General features: G+C 42.1%; 4 protein-coding genes across 5 annotated transcripts in view; 2 read left to right on the top strand and 2 right to left on the bottom strand.

The window, feature by feature from the left end:
- LOC108051121 overlaps positions 1–5,354 on the bottom strand; it is a 54,469-nt gene extending 49,115 nt beyond the window's left edge. For both annotated transcript variants that reach the window (XM_017133099.2, XM_017133100.2), the window contains exons 1-2: positions 5,116–5,354; positions 4,306–4,371 (exon numbers count right to left, since the gene is read on the bottom strand). The gene's annotated coding sequence lies outside the window, so the exon portion shown is untranslated. The remainder of the gene's footprint in view (positions 1–4,305; positions 4,372–5,115) is intronic.
- Positions 5,355–5,931: 577 nt separating this feature from the next.
- Positions 5,932–7,610, top strand: LOC108051128 (NAD(P)H-hydrate epimerase). The gene is made up of 2 exons (XM_017133109.1): positions 5,932–6,638; positions 7,344–7,610. Exons 1-2 carry the CDS (start codon positions 6,025–6,027, stop codon positions 7,564–7,566), a joined length of 837 nt encoding a protein of 278 aa, XP_016988598.1. The 5' UTR covers positions 5,932–6,024; the 3' UTR covers positions 7,567–7,610.
- Positions 7,611–7,787: 177 nt separating this feature from the next.
- On the bottom strand, positions 7,788–9,654 carry LOC108051127 (RNA-binding protein NOB1). Its single transcript, XM_017133108.2, has 2 exons — positions 9,495–9,654; positions 7,788–9,436 (listed from the first exon to the last, which is right to left on the bottom strand). Exons 1-2 carry the CDS (start codon positions 9,567–9,569, stop codon positions 8,087–8,089), a joined length of 1,425 nt encoding a protein of 474 aa, XP_016988597.1. The 5' UTR covers positions 9,570–9,654; the 3' UTR covers positions 7,788–8,086.
- Positions 9,655–10,296: 642 nt separating this feature from the next.
- LOC108051114 lies at positions 10,297–22,164 on the top strand. The gene is given in 12 exon segments (XM_017133082.2): positions 10,297–10,573; positions 10,575–10,884; positions 10,945–14,597; positions 17,635–18,136; positions 18,200–18,297; positions 18,455–18,971; positions 19,256–19,444; positions 19,516–19,704; positions 20,167–20,277; positions 20,814–20,865; positions 20,927–21,042; positions 21,657–22,164. Coding segments are annotated over 12 exon segments (5,979 nt in total). The 5' UTR covers positions 10,297–10,490; the 3' UTR covers positions 21,816–22,164.
- The last annotated feature ends 108 nt before the right edge of the window (positions 22,165–22,272 follow it).

The following is a 22,272-nucleotide window of genomic DNA, read 5'->3' as shown; positions in this document are numbered from 1 at the left end:
ACAATTATTTGTTTCTAGTAATCAGTTTAGAAATCATTACATTTTTACATTACACTGCTGATGCTTTATTTCATAGATTTTATTTCTCAAATTCTCGAGCCTGCAACTACATCTGAAGTGGGGAAAATCTTTTAAAGCATCCTACTCAGACAATCTTTTGTTCGGCTTTTCCTTTTACTGCCTTTTTTGTTTTTATTCGAGAAATTTCATCCAACATCTTACGTTATTTTTTCCCCAGCCCAAGTTCTAACCAACTCACATTGCAGGAAAATGTGCGGAAAGCAGAGTCAATTTGCTGACTTACATAAAAAGTGCATATGCAACCATTCTGTCGCCCCGGCTTTTCCGCTTTTCCCTCCAAAAGACCCAGGAAGTGCTATTTCCATATGGGCGCTAGCTGAAAATGTACAACACTTTGCTTAGGATAACTCCGTCCAGCTCGAAAAAAAAAACAACAAAACAGCACAAAAAAAAATAAATAAAACGCCCCCAAAAAATACTTGCAAATGCTCCAAATCTCGGGCAGAAAAGAGCGGGACGGGAGGTGGCAGTTATATCCTGGCATCCTGGCAATGCCTTCTGGGAATTACCTTGGTTATTGTTTCAACATTTTTATCTGCCCGCCCTCGACAGCAGAAAAAATAAAGAGGGAACAGGTGAAGTGATACAAAAAGTGGGGGATTGGAGGCTTAGGCGACTAGGGGCAAACCCCCAAAAACACAACAAAAAAACAAAAAAAAGGAAGAGGGGTGCATTACATATGCCACGAGTGCGTTTGGGCATAAATCCCAATTTAATCCATCCGGCTTTTAGTTTTGTACATTTTCTATCTCTATTTTTTTCTGGGTTTTCCCCTCTTAATATAGTGTCCCCATTTTTTTGTTTCAGAATTTTGCTACAAAAGTTGGGGCTATAAATTCATTTTTGGCTTTTTTCTCTTTAATAAAAAATCGAACATTTTGGAAGAGATATTTATGAAAATCTTAATAACGTATTGTTTAATATATACACTCATTAATAGGACATTTATCAACGTTATTTGAGTTGGTCTGAATTTAATTTTACTTTTCATTTCATTTTTATTTTATTATTTAAAGCTACCCAAACTATTTTTGGTTATGCCTTTACTTCTGTTATCTTTGGAAAGAATAAAAATAAATATTTATAAATAGCTATCATAAGTTAACAGATAAGAAACTGACTGACAAATAAATACATAGATGCCCCAAATATGTTTCCTTTAAAAGTAAACAAGTAAGTAAGTCTACATTAAAATCAATATTTAAATACAAGTTTTGAATGCTTTTAATTTAGAAATTAGAGCAGAACATTTTCGTGTCTGCCAAAGTAGCATGGAATTCGTGTCAGTGTCTTGTTTTTAATATGTTTTGTTATGTTTTTTGACCAGCCTAGAAGCCTGTGCCCCTTCCTCTTGCCGGTTTGAAGCACTCCCCGATGAATTTGCTGAAAACTGTTTGCTGTCCAGCGAGCCAACATTTTCGTGTTTCGTGTTATGTATTTTTGTGTTTTATATTTTTACCTTTAAATGCTTGCTCTGAGTGTGCCTACCTGCCGCTAAGCTGCGCTTCGGAACAATAAAAGATAAGCCGACTTAATCCCATGGGGATTTGCCCCCGATCTCCGTCCGTAAAACCTGATGTTTTGGTATTCCTGCAGTTCAGCGCTCAGGCAGGCTGCTGCTTCTTTTGATTGTTTTCATTAAAATAGAAACTTATCAGTGGCCTCTGAAACACCACAATCGTGGCACAAAAAGAACACACAAATGGCATTACATGGGGTAGGAACTTTGATAGGCGCCAACCGCGATCGCGATTGTCGAACAAACGATTGAATCACTCGGCGGCAACAACTTCGATATGCAATCAAGGTCAAAGGTTCAACAGCAGAAGCCAGAGCATATCATAGTCGACTATCTGATACTTATTAATACTAATCAGTTTAATTATCTCATAATTATTTGTTCACAAAATATGTCTTTATAAAATAATTAAATAAACTATGTTACTTTTTAAATAGTATGATATTATCTTATGAAGTTGTTATGCCCAGCTTAATTCGAAATACCTTCTACATTAGAGGGTATTAAAAAAGAAAAGGAAAATGCAGAGACAAGCCCTAAATATTTATGACTCCCCTCGAAAGAGACGGTAAAAAGAGAATGTCAGCAAGTGAGTGACTAAGCTTTGACCTCAGCTTTGTTCCCTCTCTTTCTTCTGCCATTTTCTTTCCCTTTCATCCGACCAACTTAGTTTTGTAACCCATTCAACTTGTCACCCATTTCAGCTTATCAGTTCCACTTTCAGTTTTCATTTCCATTTCCCAGCTCATGTGAATGTGATAAGCCTGTTGCCGTCTCTTTCTCTGCTCCTGAATGCGACACACAGAAAATATACATAGTTATTCAAAACCATATCATGGTTTATACTAAAAATTTTGTTTTATCACATTGAAATGCTCTTAATAAATACAATTTTACATTAAATGATTTTTAAATGGTTCTTAATCTATTCCCGATTTTTTGATTTTATTTTATGTACATTATTTTTTATAGTGTACCTGAGAAGCTTTTCAATTAGCTTTAGAGTAATACAAAAAACTAAAAACCGGACAACTCAACACATTGAAATGCATTTTCGACTTACGACAAAGTTGAAGTCAAAGTTTAGTTGAAGGCCAACTGCAGCTTAATTCTTCTTCTTCTCTGCCTTTTCAGCTTTTTCTTTTTTTTTAGCCAAAGAGAAGCCCCACAAAGTGCACTAAGCAACAGACACAATAAATGCAAAAAAAATAGGTATATATAAAAAGGAAAAAAACAGAAAAGCCGCCTGTCGAGACACATTTTAGCAATAAAAGCCAACTGCGAAAGAAGTGGAAAAATATAAGGGAAAAAATAAACAACAATAGCTACAACAATACGGCGGGCAGCAAATCACGGCGGCAGAAAAAGAAGAAGAAGTGCGAACCAGGTAATCAGCACCACTAAAATGGAACAGTGGGTCAAACAAAAATGAATACAGAAAAAGCTAAGAATTAACAAAAAAGTTTTGTACCAAATTTAACAGAAATTTGGAAAAAACAAAAAATAAGTGTTAGATTTTAGATATTACAAAAAAGAAAGAACATGAATTAATATAAATAATATTTCTCAATTTAAGCCCAGTATTCAAGCTACCAAAATGGTTTTCAAAACACAACAACTTTTTATGAAATGTTTTTGTTTCAAGATTTGATAGCTTAAATACTTGGTTTTCTATCATCCAATTGTGGGTTTTTGGATTAAACACAATCTAGCCAAAAATTGTGCAGCGAATTCCCGCGTTTCTACCCACTGTGTTCATTGGCAGGAAGCCGTCAAGAAGAAGCATTGGAGGGAAAAAGCGAGCCAAACAAAAGGCAAAGGTAGTTGAGCAGCTGCTGCTTTTCCCTGCTTCTCTGCGATCGCGTTTACCTGGTGTCCCTTATTTCACCTCTCACCTTCGCCCTCATCTCCTCCCCTTGTTCTTACCTGTTCGCTTTTGAGGAAGGAAGGAAACGCGGGGAAAAACCTGCTGCAACGACCCGAAAAATTTGCATCAGCGAACGGAGAGGGGAGGAAATGGGAAAGAAATGCATGGAAATTCCCAGGCATTTATGAGCTATTTCCATAATTTTGAAACAAAAAAAGTATGTCTGCCACGAAAAATGCAATTAAAATGTTGCCCTACAAATTGTGAATTGAAATTATTAACAAGTAGTCGCTCTGAACCAAAATGAATATTGGGAGAAATATTGAGAAACATTTGTAAGAAATGTTAAATGTTTAAATTACTTTAATAAACTTTAATATTGGACAATTAAATGTTTTTAGTCATGAATGATTTAAAGATTGTATATACCATTTTCTTGTGTTCATATTTTTAAATAAAACTGTTTTTACAGTTCTCAAATGCAAACTGTTTTAAAGAATAATGGACCCTTATTTCTTGCAGTGTGAGGGTGAAAAGGGAGTTTTAAAACATGCGGGTGACAGGTAACCACATAGAAATAATAATCCGGAAATTTCAACACTGCGCAAACCAAAACGGGGAAAAAGAAACTCAATACCGAACCAAATCGAAAATAAACGAAATGCAATCGAAAACAAAAAAAAACGCCACCCAAGTATGTAATTGTCCCAACGTAACCAAAATGTTGGTTGATATTTCCCCCCATCCGCAAATGTATTCCGTTTTTTTCAGCATGTAAAACCAGTGAAAGTTCTCAGCGAACGTGTCGCAACATAATAAAACACGAAAAAAAACTTACCTCACTTCCAGTTGAATGTAATTCCAATTAATTGCTTGCTGAAGCGAACACCAATTCCATTTGATTCTTGAAATAAAAAACCAAAAACACTCAGAATTAACAAAAAAAAATGATTAACAAAAATATGATGAGGGGATTTTTCTTCACAATTTCACAATACATGCGATTATTTGTTGTGGCCTTGTTGTTTAATAACTTGTTTGATTTTGTCAGCTCATGTTATTTATTGAAGTTAATGTAGAAAATATTTTCTTTGTATTAGTATTATATTTTTTAATGGAAACCGTTTTTTAAAATTACATTTGTCTATTTCCTTTTCCTTTTGGTACAAACGAAATGTATTTCAAAATGTTTGTACAATCACAAATAACGGTTTAAACAACTTTTGTTTGTTAAAACAAAAATAATATTATAAATCACGTTTGTTAGTTAAGAAAATTTAAATTTAAATTTTGTTTTTAATTTTAAGCTGGACAAAATGTTGTGTTTTGATTGTTTGATTCATTGCGAAATTTAATTGTTTGTTGTTTCTGGCATGTTTGCTTGTTAAAATTTGTTTTGGGATATGTGGGTTTTATTTGCTTGTGGAAAATTCAATTATTTGTCTAATTACAATATTTAAATCACTATTTTTTGTTTTTTATATTTTTTGGTTCTGTTTTCTTTTAAAGATTTGTTATATTTTTTGTTGGTGTTTGTTTGTTGTTTGAAATGAGTTAATTAGTGAGAGGGAGACGGGGCGATAGGCGGACGAAACTAAAACAAACACCTGCAAACGCGCGCAACTTGCACAAACTTGAAGACATTTACCGTTGTTCTGCTGCGCCTGCGCTGCGTCGACGTCGACGACTAAAACGTTGCAACAAGCAACCTTTTATTTGTTTTTGCTGCCTGCGCGTGCGTGCAACTCACAGAAAAAAACAAACAAAACAGATCGAAAACCACTGAAAACAAACTCCGCTAAAAGAAACCAACGGATAACGATAAAAACCGACAAAATAACAACGAAAACGGAGCGAAAACAACGAATCAACCGCCACGATCAACGATCACAAAACAAGATACTGAAGTGTGACCGCTCTGTGTAGGTTCAAAGATACCGGCGGCGCACGAGAATATACTAAATAACACCCACTAAATATACCTAATTTGATCAGATCGTGGTTGCTGTCTATGATAAGCTGGTATTTAAAAGAAAATCTAGCTATTTTTTAGTTCGGCTAGATTCGTAAGTAGATATTTTTTTCAAGTATATTTGGTCTAATATATTTATATGCTTACCCCAATAAAAAATAATATCTTCATTATTAAACATAAAGTAAATATTTAGAATTAGGGTTTTCATAAGAACTTTTTATACATGATATAAGAGACTGTACAGCAGAATTAATAAAAGAGCAATTCGATGTTAAGTTATTGGTTGATTTACTTCAACTTCTTGTATATAAAATTGTATAACTCCTGTTAACTTAAGACAAAGTTTTAAAATAATGTTTATTTGTTAAATATCTTTAATTAAGTCATTTAAAGTTTTAGGTATTAAACAGCAGGATGTAGTTCCTTTTTAGTATTTACATTTGGCATTACTGACAGAGAGGGAGAACCATTTTCACAGGATCTGGCAACTCCACGGTCAGCTGTTTGAAAACTTCAAAGTTTGTTTTTGAGTCAACAAAATTATTTCCTAAAGGAAATACAGATAAATTAAAGCTGCAATCTATGAGCCTGGTTTACCGGCAATTTGGAGCGTCCTTGAGGACCATTTCCCGAATTTTCCACCCACTCGTAGTACCACACAACACCCAAAAACTCAGGGCACCTCTGGAAAACAAGAGATTTTACACCGGTAAAACAATGGATTTAAAGGATCTGAAGTACCTAAATCAACAGGAGGCCATCGCCGTGGACCAGGAACTCTTCACGGAGTACAAGTTCAGCGTGGACCAGCTGATGGAACTGGCGGGATTGAGCTGTGCCCACGCGGTGGCCAAATGCTTTCCGGCAGAAAAGCATCCCCGGATTCTGGTTTGCTGTGGTCCCGGAAATAATGGAGGAGACGGGCTGGTGGCCGCCAGACACCTTTCCCTGATGGGCTACACACCCACCATTTACTATCCGAAACCCACACCCAAACCGCTGTTCGAGAACCTCAGCCACCAGTGCCGACTGATGGAGATCCTCAGCTTAACGGAGTGTCCTTCGGTGGAGAGTGCATCCTGCAACTACGATCTCATCGTGGACGCCCTCTTTGGATTCAGCTTCAAGCCACCGGTTCGAGCGGACTTCGCCGCCGTCGTGGAGCTGCTGCAGCAGACCAAACTCCCAATTGCCAGGTGACTTTGGGTTCAATGTCTATCTAAAGATTGGGGTTCGCCTTATCAGTTTTATGCCATTGATTAAATCGTTTCCCACATAGATGTATTATAATTCATTTTGTCTGCATTATAATCTTTATTTTCATATTCATAATACTTTATATACATTCTAGAAATATTTAGAGAATAATTTAATCACATATATGATGACTTAGCTTTATGGAAGTTATACCATACCATAAGAAAAATGAATGTTAGTTCACGTTCCGATTATTTCGTATTTATTACAATCCTAAACAGATGAATTTATATCCCTGTCCTATATCATCAAAATGAGATTCTTACTTACTTTTTATACAAAATCGTAAACCCGCTTTACTTTTAAATTTACTTGTAATAATGAATAATGTAAACAGAGGTTGTCTTTCCTTGGAAATCATATCAAATTCGAATTTAATCTACTATCAATTTGGCCAATTACTATTCAGTTATGTGAATTTGAGACCACGATATTTCGGTACACATTTAAATTCCGTATAAATCCATTTTAAAAAGCGGTGGGTTTCCCAGTGGAAAGAGTCAATAGAAGGCATAAATTGAGCATCAAGGCATTTGTAAGGAAAGTTCTTGATAAGCATTACAAGCATACTACCGGAATCTTATAAAGCTGACCTATATATATGTCCCCTTATCCAATGCTAATGATATTTATCTGGGTTGCAGTGTGGATATACCCAGCGGTTGGGACGTGGAGAAGGGAAAAGTGACTGAGTGCGACCTGGAACCGGCCCTGCTCATCTCGTTGACTGCTCCGAAGCTTTGTGCCCGCCACTTCCGTGGCGAACATCACTTTTTGGGCGGCAGATTCGTACCGCCCGCACTGCAGCGCAAATACGGACTGAATCTTCCCGTCTATCCGGGCAACGAACTGTGCGTCAAGCTGTGATTTATACATTTATACGATTGCCAAATAAATAATGGAATCTTAAATTAAGGCTTCTTTCGCATTTCGGTCAAAAAAGTGACTGTGTAAGGGTGGAAATAAATTGTCGACGGTGAAAACAGTTTCGGTTTTTGGCAAAATAATGAATGTTACAAATATTTGTTCTACTTTTTAATGTAAATGTATTTAAATCTTTGCAATGCAATCCAAGAAAAGTGAAGTCATTACTTAAACAATTATTTATTTCAAAGAAAAAAAAGTTTATAAATATTTTAAAAGCTTCTCTGGGTAAGGTTTTATAAAGTTTTCATATTATAAGCTCTGTTATCCTTGTAAATTATTATAAATGACATTTTAGTTATATGGTTTTCACATATTTTATCTAAAGGTTTGGGTTCTCCCTCTGTTTTATTTTATATATTACATATTATATAAAGTCTACGATTAGGAAGTTAGCAAAATGTTATTAGATGTACATATATACATAACAAAACACTTTGCCAGCTTAATATTTCCTGGATATCTATTTGTACAAGCGATTGTAGTTCTTGCGCCGACGATCCTCCTCGAAGTTGTTGTTCCTGGCCCACTCCTTGAGATTTCCCTTGGAGCGCAGCATGGCTGACTTCGAGTCCACGTCGCGCAGCACGAAGGGCGAGAATCCGGCGGTGTAGTCCTGATCCAGGGCGTTCGTCTTGGTCTTGGCCACCCGCGAAGGCATCTGCCTGGGCATCGGTTGATCCTCGAACAGGATGGGGTTCCTCGAGTGCTTGCCGCCCTGGAATCGCGGCAGGCTCTGGTTCTTGTACTTGTTGGTCAGCGGCCTGCGCGTATTGATGTGTATCACCTGGCGTCCGTTCTCGTCCAGACTAACAGCCACCCGTTTCAAGGTCTTGTTGCCACAGTTGGGACAGAAGACCTTGGTCATGATGCTGGTAGTCCTGTAGCAGGCATAGCAACGCAGAATATAGGTGCGCAGTTGCTTGATGATCCTGCCATTCAGGGCGGCCAGGTGGAGATTTAGCTGCTTCAGGACATTCTGCAGGGCGTAATCGGTGGTCATGCAGGCCACGGGCGGCACTTCATCGGTCTCCACCTTGCCCTCGAGAGCTTTCTTGGCCTTCTTGATGTTGGAGTGCGTGATCCAGCCATCGTCGCCCACTTCTTCTTCGAGGTTTTGGCTTTGGGTTGGTTCCTGCGGCTCTGTTTCCTCGGTTTCGACTTCTGCCGGCTGGGAAACCAGTAGTTCCGAGAGCTCCTGCTCTTCCTCGGCGCTGGGTGCGCACTTGAGCTGCTCGAACAGCTTGTCCAGTTCCTCCTGACTGGGCTCGTCCTCCTCCGGTTGGGTGGGCTGGCTGGGGAGGGGTTCCTTTCCAGCTAACTGAGCTTCAATGGCTGCCTTTACATTGTCTATGAGTTGGTCTTGGAGTTCCTCCTCTTCCTGCTGATCCTGCTCCTCCTCTGGGCCATCCTCCGCCCCCTGGGAATCCTCTTCCTCCTCGGAGACCTCTTCTTCCTCCTCCCCTTCGGGCATGTACCAGCCCACCAGCCTCTTGTTGTTGGGATCCTGCATTTCCTCCGGTTTTTCTTTGGAGGCGATGGTCTGGGCCATCACGGGCTCCGTGCGCAAATGGTCGGTGCCCACGGTGTCCGCCTCCAGTTCGTAGGTGAGCGAGATGACCTTCAAATCGATCCCCGAGAGACTCGCATAGTCTCCCGTTCTCTTGGCGAACTCCACGCAGTGTCTGATGCTCTCGGGACGAGGTTCGCGCACCTGGAGGTCGAATGGCAGGACGCAGAGGCGACGGATCTGGCGCCTATGGCGCACCTCGGAGATCACATCCGGTACGGTGAGCACCTGCTCCGCATATTCCTGTAGGGGATTGGTTCTGGATTTAGAAGGGTTTACTTGGAGATCAAGAGAAACTCACGTTCAGGGGCACGGCGTTTATAAAGGCGGTGGTGTCCGCCACTAGGAATTTGATCTTTCCGCTCGTTTCTGCCATTTTCCGGTGTAATTTTTACATGGAAAACAAAGCACGTCAAAAAAATAAAACAATTCAGCACGTGTCGGGATAAGTGTGACCAGTCCGTTTCAATATATTATTGGAGATGGTAAATATACCAGTCCTGCTAAAAGCATATTTTTCAAAAAGTTTAAAGTTTGTCAGACTTGCATTTTAATTAGAGTTATTTGTTTTACATACTGAGAAGCTTTAAAAATTTTGTGATACATTATTTAATATTCACATAGAAATTTGTAGGCACGTAAACTTTTTGGTTGATGTGAACCTTACCAGAGAAACATGAATTTTGGGATTATAAACTTTAAAAACTGCTTAAGTTTTACATAGCTAATAATGTGAAGTATATTCGTAAATTAATCTTAAGGTCAATGGTTTACAAGTTTTGGAAATTAGTTAATTGAATTATGTTCATTTTACGGTTCCTATGGAAATACAATACATTTAACTTAAATTTTGATGAACAAATTTTGAGTATTTTATTATTTCGATGGTACACGGAATAGATTTGGCAACACATTTGTTTAAAGAAAAATATTGTCCATTTGATATACAAATTTTTACCGCTAATAACGAAGCCACGGCCAGCTTACATTGTAATTGTTCTGTATGTTGAGAGCAGACAATGGAATATTCTAGTATATCTACGATTGTTGGTAATTTAATCGGCACTGCTGTGGTCACACAGCATTCTGTCAGCCGCAGTGTCATCTCTAGTTTTCAAGCCAAAAATGGCGAAGTTTTCATTCGTATTTCGTCCAGATTGCGAGCAGTTTTCGTAAAAGGCGCACGAAAAACCGGAAAAATTCGGCCGGAGTCAGTGAAAAGGCAGACCAGCGGTGCCTAGGAATCGCCAGTGCACCACTGAAACCGGGCAAAAACAGGAAAAGCGAGTCAAAAGCAATGTGGAACCATTGGCAGGCGGCCGCCGTAGCGGCGGCCCCCCCACCACAGCCGTCGGTGCCGCCGCCACTGCCCGACGCACCTCCCCACCGCCCCCTCGGACGGGTCCTCGGGAGCACCCACATCCGTACCGCCGGCAATTGCAGGAGTTGTAGCTGCGCAGCCCACAGTCGCAGCCACAATTACCACCTCCTCCACCGCCGTCGCCACTGCAGCCTTCAACCCCTATAGCAGCGGACAGGCGACAGGGGCGGGCAACCCCTATGAACAGTATACGGCCGCCCAATATGCGGCCATGACCCCGGAGCAGCAGTACGCCCTGCAGCACCACTGGCACCAGTGGCAGACCTACCAGGCGGAGTACGCCAAATGGCATGCCCAGTACGGCGAGCAGGTAGGTTCTAGTGATTCCTTTGTCAATGCCCCTGTATTAACCCTCTGCTTCACCTTTTAGTACAAGCGTGAAATGGCCGCCGCCGCCGCCGTGGCCACAACTCCCGCAGTCCAAGGAGTCCCTGCACCCGTGGCAGCCGTTGTTTCGCCAGCTCCCGTTCCTGTGGTCGTTGCAGTGCCCGGTCCACAGGCCTATCCCGTCGCCCACAGCTATTACCAGGGCCTTGCGGTCTCACCGGCACCATCGACCACGCCAAATCCCACCCCAGTGGGCGCGCCGCCGCTGCCAGGGAAGATCATGGCCCAGCCGCAGATGTACAACCAGCCGCCGCCGCCGCCACCTCAAAAATCCGGCTACAATCAGCAGAATCAGATTCCCAATAAGATTCAAAGCAATGACAACCAAGGCATGTGGTCGGGACCGCCACCAATGCAGCAGCAGCAGCCGCCGCCCAACAGATTTGGCGGCCAAATGAGCTACAATAATAGCGGGCCTGACAACCAGGGCTTTCCCAATCTCCACCAGCCGCCGCCTTCACTGCAGAGACCACCACCGCAGCAGCCACAGCAGCAGCAAAACACCATGGACAACCAGTGGGGAAATAACAACCAACGAGGCGGTGGCAATAGCAATCGCCCGCCCTGGGATACCAGTGGTCCGCCGCCTGATAGCTCCGGGCCACAACCAGGATGCTGGGATGGTCCACCGCCGCAGAATGAAATGAACAACCGCTGGAGTGGGCCGCCACCGGTCAACAGCACGAACGACAACAATCGCCGCTGGGAAGGCCCACCAAATCAGACACAATCTGGCGGAGATCAGCAACAGAATCAGAATCGCTGGATGAGCGGACCACCGCCCAGCGATCAGAATTCCAATCAACAGCAGAATCAGAACCAGAACCGCTGGATGAGCGGACCACCGCCGAACATAAATGACCCGCAACACGATAATCAGCAGCAGCACCAAAACAGTAACAACCAGCAACAGAATCCCCGCCAGAATCGCTGGCAGAACAACAATTCCGATACGGAGGGACCGCCGATGAGGAATAACAACAAGCAGAACAACTTTCAAAGCAATCGAAAGAGCTGGGGGCCGCCAGACGAAAGAGGAGGAGATGAAGGCCCATTCACCAAGAACTCACAGTCTGATTTTGGCCAAGATCAGTCGTCTGGCAATAGTAACACCTTTGGCCAGCGAACGGGAAACTTTCAGGGCAACTATGGCAATAGTTTTAATAACCAGGATCAAGGTGGCGGAGGAGGAGGAGGCAACTTTGGCGGCAGTGGAGGAGGAGGTGGAGGCAACCAAGGCAGAGGCGGAGGTCCGGATAGCTTCGGTGGCCGAGGAGGAGGTCCCGGTCCGGATAACTTTGGCAATAACTTCAATAACAACAGTCGCCGCCAGAGCAATCGCTGGGATAACAATCGCAACCAAAATCAGGGATTCTCGGATGAGAGGGGAGGAGGAGGCGGCGGTGGAGGAGGAAACGATTCTGGTCCAGGTAATTACAACCAGAATCGTGGCAATTTCAACCAGCGCAACAACTTCAACCAGCCGCAGCAGCAGCAATCTCAAAACCAATCTCAGCAGAACCGCAACCAACAGCAGGCTCCTGACCTGGATGAGGCCAGCTTCGATCGATTGTTTGACCAGTGGGAGCAACAGTTCGAGGACTGGAAGCGGGCCAATGCCAATCATCCGGATCGCGATGAGTATCGCCGCTACGAGGAGGAATTCGAGAAGCAGCGGCGTCGCATTGCCGAGAGAAGGGAACAGATGCGCCGGCGTCGTCAGCAGCAGATGAGTGGCTCGGGAGGATCGGCCACGGATGCAGCGAAGGAAGGAGCCGGAGCATCCAAGCCCGAGGATAAGGAGCCAAAGGAAGATCGTGGATCTGAAACATTCGGAGGTCCAGGCAATTTTGCTGACCAGGGACAGGGACCTGGACCCAATTTCGGACCGGGCAACAGACAACTGGGGCATCCTGGTCCTTTCGCGAATGAAAGTCGCTCTTTCGAAGGCACCGGGGGTCCCGGTTTTAGAGGCAACAAAGGTCCACCACAGGGAATGCAGAACCAATACCAAACCGCCCAGCAAACCATCCAGGAGACATTGGACAAGCCAGTCCAGGAGCAAGCTAAGCCAGTAGGTCCGCCTGTTGCCAAGACGTCAATAACTCCAGCTCCCCCGGTAGCTCCTCCGATTGGTCCCGTTCATCCGACTTCCCTACCACCGCCCGATGTTTCAGTTCCGCCAGTGGGACTGCCACCAACAGTGGTGCCTGCTCCGCCAGTGGGTCCGCCATCGCAACCCCCTCCGATTTCTACCAATCTTGGCAAGCGCCGGCAACCAAGTGGTGCTGGTGTTTCCACGCCCGCTAAGCAGGTCAAAGAGGAGGAGCACATACTCACCATTTCCCTGGACGACGACGACGACGAGGACGATGAATCGCCCGCGGTGGACACGCCCATGGGCAGCATTTTCAAGAAGAGCGATGGCATCCCGGGGCTGGACTTGGTGGCCGATGGCGATGGAAAGAATCCGTCCTCGGTCTTCGATGTGGAAGACAAGGCTTCAGACCAAACAGTAGCAGATGCCTCCGTCTCCGGAAACCAGACAGGCGCACCAGCCGCCAACAAGAGCAACGAATCCCTGAGCAACGTACTCAAGGACCCGAACTTCTTCAACAATCTCACCCAGGCGGTGGCCAATGTCCAGGAGCGCGAGCAGCGCGATCGTCAGCAGCAGCAGGATCCGGAGCAGCAGCCGGATCAGGAGACGGGAGCGGATGGACGTCCGCTGTCCTTTGCCGAGTGGCAGCGCAAGAAGAATGGCGGCAACGATAGCAAGTCGCAGGATTCCCAAGAATCGATGAGTCCCAGTGGCAGTGAGCAGGCTGAAAACAGCGGACCACCAGGTGGTCCGGGTGAGGGTCCAGGTGCGGGTCCAGGCTCTGGTCCTCGTCCCAACTCACGACCTGGTCCCGGTCCCAACTTTGGACAGAATCAAGTGCCTGGCAGCAACTTCATGGACTTCGATGGCAATGGCCCCGGCTTCGGTCCGCCGGGCAGGAACTTCGGACCCAACGGACCAGGACCACGAGGGCCAAACTTTGGGCCCAACTTTGGCCCGGGTCCAGGGCCGCATTTCGGACCCAATGGACCGCACTTTGGCCCCGGGCCGAACTTCAGACACAATGGCCCCAACTTCGGACCCAACTTTGGGCCGAATTTTGGACCGGGTCCTCGTAACTTCGGGCCTCGCGGACCCGGTGGTCCCTTCGGTCCTCGACGCGACGATTTCGGTGGTCCGCCGTTCGGCGGCCCGGGACCAGGGCCCAACTTCGGACCAGGGAACGGACCCAACTTCGGACCAGGGAACGGGCCCAACTTCGGACCAGGGAACGGACCCAATTTCGGACCAGGAAACGGGCCCAACTTCGGACCAGGAAACGGACCCAACTTCGGACCAGGAAATGGGCCCAACTTTGGACCAGGAAACGGACCCAGCCCGCGGGGATTCAACGGTGGCGGCGGTGGACCGAACAGTGATAATCCTTTCCGCCGGCAAGGTGGACCACCGGGACCCGGATTTGACGAAGGTGATCTTGGCGCACCGCCACCACGAGGTCCCAGGAACTTCCCGAACCGCAACAGCTTCGGAAATCCAGGAGGACCGAACAACAATCGGAAGAACTGGAATGACGGGTATGTGTCCCAATTCGTTTCTAAGTTTGTTCACTTGATTAACTCTTTTTCAAAACGTATAAATTATACACTGAACGTTATGTCTTGACAAAAATGGGGGAAGGGGGAAGGCACTTTCCCCCTTGATACTCTTTTGAAATCCAAAATTAATTGTCTGATTGTCTGAAAAAGATATAAGTTCATTATCTTTTCAAGATTTCCCCTGGTTTAGCACTCGCTTTGATTTGTGTGGATCGTATTATCTGCACATATAGATATAAATTATGTTCTTGAGGGGAAATTAAATGAGGGATGCATGATTACAAGTTATTTTAAATATTAGGTTCCTTACCTAATTTTTAAAAATATATTTTTAGGTAAGGTATAGCTGCTACTTGCATTTATAGTTAATGTTATTATTGTTTAAATATTCAACCACCCACATGATAAGGAAAACACAATATGAGTATGGTTTAAATATATTTTTGTCCGAGATTTCCTAATAGGGGGTTCGGAAACTTAATTTAACGTTTTTAAACAAAATAACCAAAATATTTTATATGTTTTTCTAAGATGAATAATCAGTTCTTCAGCTGTTATTGTATATAATATCCGAAAGATTCCGTTTTAACCGATTGAAATTCAGAAGTGATGTACTTCTTGTTTTTTAAATAAATCTTAAAAGTTAATTCGCTCATCCCCCTTTCCCACACTTTGTCCCTTTTATCTTTCTCTATCTGTATTGATATCATCCAATTTTATGTAGTTAAATTGCGCAGGCCTTTTTCTAGTTATCGTTAATGCTGGAATTTCGATTCCAACCCCGTTTTCTCTTCTTCTCTTCTACTTCTATGCAATACTGATAAATACTGAAAAAACCATATTACCAAATAATGTTACAAAAAAAACCATCATAAAAACGAATATGTTACCGCTGGTATTGATGTATGTTGGCGATGCCCCCGATACATATAATATGCCCATATAATACCCATCGATCTGTGTCTGATCCATTGTCTGTGCAGCAAGAAAAAAGGGCGGTAAAAACCTCCAGCAACAACAGCAGCAGCGCAGGAGCTGAGCTCTGAACTCTCAAACCCGGGATCCGATTAGGTGCCAGATTATTAGGGGCGGCTATCGAAAGGGCAGATCATATCCCCCCAAAAATGATATATATCTCTAAACAGATCGAAGAGTCCAGGCGCCAGACAAAGACCTATAATTAGAATTTAAGGTTACACACATCTGACACAACCACAGAAAACGATTATGAAAAACAATATGTACTGAAAATAATTTTGCTGCCCGAAATTTTATATTATTTTTTTTCTTATTTGACTCTGTAACAACACTCGAAAAAGAACGTGTTCTGGATTCCCTATGTTACTCTTAATTTTCAGTAGTTTTAATATCGCCGGTTGAATAATTTTTTTGAGTTCCAATCTATTAAACTGAAAGCAAACATTAAGGGCCGGTTTCTCAATGTTATTTTATAATCATGCATCTGCCTAAAACTCTTAACTAGCGCCTATGTTCTAGGTAAAATGTGTCAGTTGGCGAAGAAAATTTGAACAATAGAGGTTTGCCTACATTTCTTTTTCAGGCCTTGATTTGTGAATCTTAACATGAGATCGGCCCTAATTTTTGCATAGTGGAAAATGTAATTCTTTTATAGCGCGAAGTTATATAAGTCGTATATGTTAAATATATACTATGGAATCGATATCAATAAAGGAAGATAAAACAAAAGTAATGTTATTTGGGGAAAAACAAATAATGAAACCCAGTAGAACGATCCGATTTTGGTAATCTGTCCGTCTGTATTTTACATTTCAGTTGTTCCAGATTCTAACATAAATGTTTCCGATCGCTAAACAAGATTCTGGTTGGGTTATACATATATTTAATAATGCTTTATAATAGTACATCTAAGGGATTTTGTGTCAAGGTCTATGATAAAATAGTAAACAATCAGACAAAGTTTTAACATTTGGTACTGATATACTACTATTGGTTTTTGTTTAACCACCCTATGGGGTCTTTCATAACTTAAGAAATGCACTTGATGATGTTTTGATATATATAAAATTAAAATCCGTTTGATTCTGGTTCCATCCGCTTCTATATTGCCGATTCAAAGCATTTTAGCTTTAGGTAAATAAAACCGTGCATTTCTTAACTGTGGTAATCTAGATAGATTAAAGAAAACTAGAATTTCTAAATAGGTCAACATATGTCCGATAAGTCTAAACAACTACTTAGGTATTTGTCCGATATTGCTGGTTTAATTTAAAATAGCTAACTCTAGTAGAATTATTAATTTATTTGAAGTTTGATAAGCAATATTTATTATAATATTATTAATATTATAATATTAACCTATTATAATATGTACCTATTTGTATGTGTTATTTGAATAATTAAATCATTGTGGTCCGTTGCAAATGTAAAACAAATTAATGTATTCATTTTATATTGTTTCTACCGAAATGCACGGTTAATTTAGTAACCAAAGTATCCGAATACTTTAATATTTTGCCCGTTTACTTATGAAACTTTCTGGTTAAGCCCAAATCTTCCGATTTAATAAAGCTATACAATAAGCTTTAGGCAGGTTTATGCGGTTGAATTTTTTCAAAACATATTTAGGCCTTCCCTTGGGAAGCTATTTATAAGCAATGCAGTTTGCCTAGTCTAAGTTTAGGGCCAAATATATACGTATCTATTTATGCTCGTCTGAAATTTGTGGGCTGAGTGACATGTAAATTGTGCACCTGCCCTCAGTACCCTGCCACGCCCCTCCCTTTATCCAAAAAAAAAACTATTTTAGTATATTTCAACCCAAGTAAAAGTTCAAGTGTTTTTCTTTTGGTTTTTAAACATTGAAAACCTAAAAAAAAATTGAAATCTAAAATCAAATATAAATAAAACAAAAACAACTGCTAAAAAATTCCTGAATAACGAAACCAACAAACGTAACGAAACAATGTTTACTAAAATCGCCAATGGTGTGTTCCACCCACCACCTTCCATCAACAAAAAAAAACAAAACTTAAAGGCCGGAGCAACTGCAGCAACAGAAACCATTCCAAAGCAACAGCAATGAGCCCATCTATCGACCGATAAAGGTGTTTGACTATTCCAATAACCCGTCAGCCGCCAAGGTGATCGATTATGGCCACAAGTCGGCCGATGGAAACCCCAGCGATGGGCCTTCCGGTCCGTCGCCCTCTGACAGAATGCCGGAATTCAGACCCGTGAAGACCTTCGAATATGGCCACGCCTCGTGCTCGGGACCGAATCGCATGGGAATGCAAGGAGGAATGGGAATGGGAGGAGGTCAGAATCAAGGAATGGCAGGTGGCCCAAACCAAGGAATGGCAGCAGGAGCAGGAGGATTTGGAGGACCTGGGGGACCAAGGGCTCCCAACAGCAAGAGAAAAAATAAAAGAAAGAACAAACAGCAACATCAGGAGGAGCGAATGCTGTTCCATCAAAACAAACAGCTCAATTTGATTGTGGTTGAAGAAACCAAGTCATTAAATCCAGGGCAGGATGAGGTGAGTGGTCAGCCAAGAGAGAGCATCGGCATTGGTCTTTAATCCTGTTCACAATCATCCCAGCAGCAGCAACAGCAGACCCAGGAAGATTTCCAGGACCAGTGCGATGAGGAGCTAGCAAATGAACCCAATGATCTCGAGGATATTTCCGATGGTGAAGAGTAAGTCAAAGAACTTATATTAATGTAATGGTTTGTTGTAAACGATTCAGCGGTAGCCTTGCAGAATGTGCCCCAGAGCCATCGCTGCATCGATTTCAAACCACCCTCAAGCCTTTGAAAAATCAATAAACTGATTATTCTTTTAATTTATCATTAGCAATCTAACTCCCCTGGATTGCGATGACGATGACGACGAGCTCCCACCGCCGCCGTCGATGAGCCGATGGAATCAGGGAAATTTCCAGCAGCAGTTCAATCAAAACCAGTCCCAATTTGTTTCCGCCAACTCGCAGCGTCGTCAGCTAGGCGGCGAGGTAGAAAGATCGGCTCCACCACCACCAACAATGTCACTTTTCCCCTCGGCAGCCAATGCCAATGAGAAGATTCCCAATGTGGTCACCGCCCCCCATTTGGAGATGAGCGTGCCGACTAACGAGAATCGCAATACCATCTCCGTGGACGATGTGCTTCTGAATCCGGGTCGCTTGACCCGTCCCAAGCGCATCTGCATTATTTTGCGAGGACCTCCTGGTTGCGGCAAATCACATGTGTCGCGCCTTATTAAGGAAAAGGAGCTGGAGATGGGTGGTGCCAATCCGCGAATCCTCAGCATCGATGACTATTTCATCATCGAGAACGATTATGTGGAGAAGTGTCCCATAACGGGCAAGAAGGTGAGAGTACCACAGTATTAAAATGCTTTCCATTAAATTAAATAATTGAACATGATCAATATATCAATTTCCATGAATTTTGGTTTTTTATACTATTATGTCTGTTAATTTGTCTGCCATGTTTAACCAAGTAAAAAGCATAGTCTGATATGATCTGGCCAAATATCTATGAACCGCTGATAAATGAAGTAATCAAAACTAAAAATGATAAAGAGACTTTATCTAAGAGTACCTAAAATCAAATAGTATAATTTTAGCTATGATTCTTTCATTAATTTTTGCAGATACCCAAGAAAGAGATACTATATGAGTATGATGACAGCATGGAGGAGACCTACATGCAGTATTTAATCAAATCGTTCAAAAAAACGCTTACCGACAATCTGTACGATTTCATAATCGTTGACTGCAACAACAACTCACTGCGCACGCTGAATGAATTTTATTGCCACGCCAAAGATTCAAATTTCGTGGTGGGTTCGCTGTCTAAAAATCTATATTAAGATTAAAGATATTATTCATTTATATCTTGTATTTATTATAGCCCTACATAGTGGATCTGCACTGCGATCTGGAGACGTGTCTTGGTAGAAACTCCCACCAGCGCACCGAGGGCGAGATTCGCGTGGTGCTGGACAACTGGTGTAATACGCCGCTGCAGTACATCAAACTGGATGTGGGTTCGCTCCTCGAAAACGTCGTCGAGATGGAAGATGTTGAGGACATGGCTACGGTAACTATGCACTAAGACGGTGGTGCGACGCAAAAGCAATGGCTACTGCCATGCTCGCCGCGGATCAAGAGCACGTGGGGCTTTTGGGCTATGTCAGTGGAAACGCTGCCTCCAAACCGAAAATCTCTAGTCATGTTTAGTTTGTAAGCGATTTTATGATCGATGAGCACGAAAATATCTTAAATTATGACCTGGCCGGGCCAAGTTCTTAAAAAAAAAGGAAAATTCAAAACGATAGCGAATCAATCCTAGACTAAGCTCTTCACTGAATTCAATTCCCTATATATACCAGTATATATATATATATATATATATACCCAATTTATGACATGCAATGTGCCATTCTAGACTTAGCCTAAGAACAAATTACGAACATACGTTTAAGCTCTTAGTAAAGGCAACTCTGCAAGCTGGTCAAAGCGAACGTTTTGTTGATTTATGGCGGCTTCGTTTCACTTTCAGGACGATAATGCCTGCGCCGAGGATGGGGCAACTGCGGGAGGACCAGCGGTGTCCGAGGATGCGGCTGTCGAGGTGACGGACGACAGCAATAGCGCCGACGCTTCCAACGATGTAAGTGTTACCCGTAATTGAATATCAGTCGATTCATCAGTGGATTCATTTTGAGACATATGTGCGGAGGAAATGGTTTACCATTTAATTACTGATTAGAATAGACTCGAATATGGGATTTTTTCTTAAATTTGTTTGTTCTTAAATGAATGCGTTCCCTATGATAGTCATATATAATTTAACACTTACATTCATTAATAGGATTATGCTAGTAATGCCTTGTCATAATTCTAATCCCATCATTTTGTTCGATTTATATTTTGTGTTGAAGTGGAAACAGTAAAATAATTAAATAGTGCCGAATTGTCTTTATAAATCTTTGCTACTTAACACCAGTTATTTGTTATTAAATTAAATTTATTTGTCCTGGATAAATCCAGTCAGTCAGTAGAAACGTAGAAACAGAGAATTGGTAGCTGTGTATGTGCTGTGGGCTTAGTGTCGGTTTTAAATTTTTTAAATTTTCCTTGAAATTTTCCCATTGCATTTTAATTTATCCGGCTCCTAATTGTGCGTTTCGTGTCCTCCACGTGCAGTGCGGCTTTCTGAAAAGCAAATGGGAATGTGACAACACTGAGGACAATCTGGGTGAGTCCCTATTCATTTGGCCTTAATTTAAGCCAACGACTGACTGAATCCTCTTTTCCAGCTCGCTTGGATGGCACCAAGCGCCTGATGCAAAACCGCAGGACGGCTAGCATGGCCGACTATCTCCAGCTGGAGGATTGGGAACCACCGAGAACCTCGGCCGATGGCAAAAAGCGAGTGAGTATAAATAAAAGATAATGTCCAGATATTGGGGTTTTAATAGGGTTTCAAATAACGCTATTAAAATATTAAGTAAAGCATTCACAAAATATTTTTTACGTGAAGGAGAAAAAGACGGCAAGCTATATTGCTATCTCTATTGTACCATATCAAATTGTTGTATTTAGCATGCCAGTTTAGATATAGGTAATATATTGATTTGCTGCTAATTTAAATTTTAGATAGTTGTGTAATAATTTTTCTTAACTACTTTAAACTGTAGTTTTAATGATCTCTTAAACTTTTATGATCTAACCTAAACTTCGTGACAAACAATAAGTCAACACTTTATGGATTTATTTATTTCACCTTATTATATAGGTCAGTACTTTTGGGCTTTGAATACCACACATTTTTTGTGTATTTGAAAAACGAATAATCTATCACTAAATTAATAATGCATATTAAAGAGTAGTTAGTTTATATATAGCTTTTTGATTGTAGTTAGATATTAGGAGAGTTAGTGTAATCGAGATCATAGCACCTAGCGTTGTTTTTGACCCAAGAAACGTTTCTGAAAGGCATTTTTTCTGATTAAAATCGTATGCTAAAGCCCATTTAATCCGTTCCAGGTTCGATGGGCAGACATCGAGGAGAAGCGGTCGCAGGAGAAGATGCGCGCCATCGGTTTCGTGGTGGGTCAGACCGACTGGAACCGCATGATGGACCCCAATGCGGGCAGTCGGGCCCTGAATAAAACCAAGTACATCGAGCGCATCAAACGTCGCTAGGCGGCAATTAAAGCCACGCAACTGATTCAAAAACTCGAAGCATTTCCACTAAACACCAAACACTGACGATTTCCACATGGGGATCACCATCCGATAACAAAAGGCTCAAAGACCCTGAATTACGATCAATCATCTATCATCCGAATGCTATCAGTATAATTTCGCAATAATCAGTCATTTGTAGTGCTGCATTTACGAAACGAATTCAATTTCGTTAATCACACACGTACATCCGTAACTATCATCCTAGACAAATAGAACAAATGTGGGTGTATTTTAATTGTAAATTAAATCAATTCGCCTGAATCCGAATTACATCCAACGATTTTTTTAGATTGACAAAATATAATTGTATATTAAGATAATGCTTGTTTTAAGTTGGCGGGTTCATTGAACTCTTCTGCCGTCCATCCCGATTTCCGTGCGACATCTGTCTCTGTTGCTCTGTAAACAACCA

Source organism: Drosophila rhopaloa, unplaced genomic scaffold (assembly GCF_018152115.1).
Source record: "Drosophila rhopaloa isolate 14029-0021.01 unplaced genomic scaffold, ASM1815211v1 contig_3, whole genome shotgun sequence".
Lineage (NCBI taxonomy): Eukaryota > Metazoa > Arthropoda > Insecta > Diptera > Drosophilidae > Drosophila > Drosophila rhopaloa.
Note: the sequence above shows the minus strand (reverse complement) of the source record. Positions and strands in the feature narration are given on the sequence as shown.

What these genes read in the sequence shown, in the direction of transcription:
- LOC108051128 (XM_017133109.1), top strand. Translation starts at nt 6,025, where the DNA reads ATGAGCCTGGTTTACCGGCAATTTGGAGCGTCCTTGAGGACCATTTCC. An exon ending in ACCAAACTCCCAATTGCCAG is followed by an intron (nt 6,639 to 7,343) that starts GTGACTTTGGGT and finishes TCTGGGTTGCAG; the next exon opens with TGTGGATATACCCAGCGGTT.
- LOC108051127 (XM_017133108.2), bottom strand. Translation starts at nt 9,569, where the DNA reads ATGGCAGAAACGAGCGGAAAGATCAAATTCCTAGTGGCGGACACCACC. An exon ending in TAAACGCCGTGCCCCTGAAC is followed by an intron (nt 9,437 to 9,494) that starts GTGAGTTTCTCT and finishes AATCCCCTACAG; the next exon opens with GAATATGCGGAGCAGGTGCT.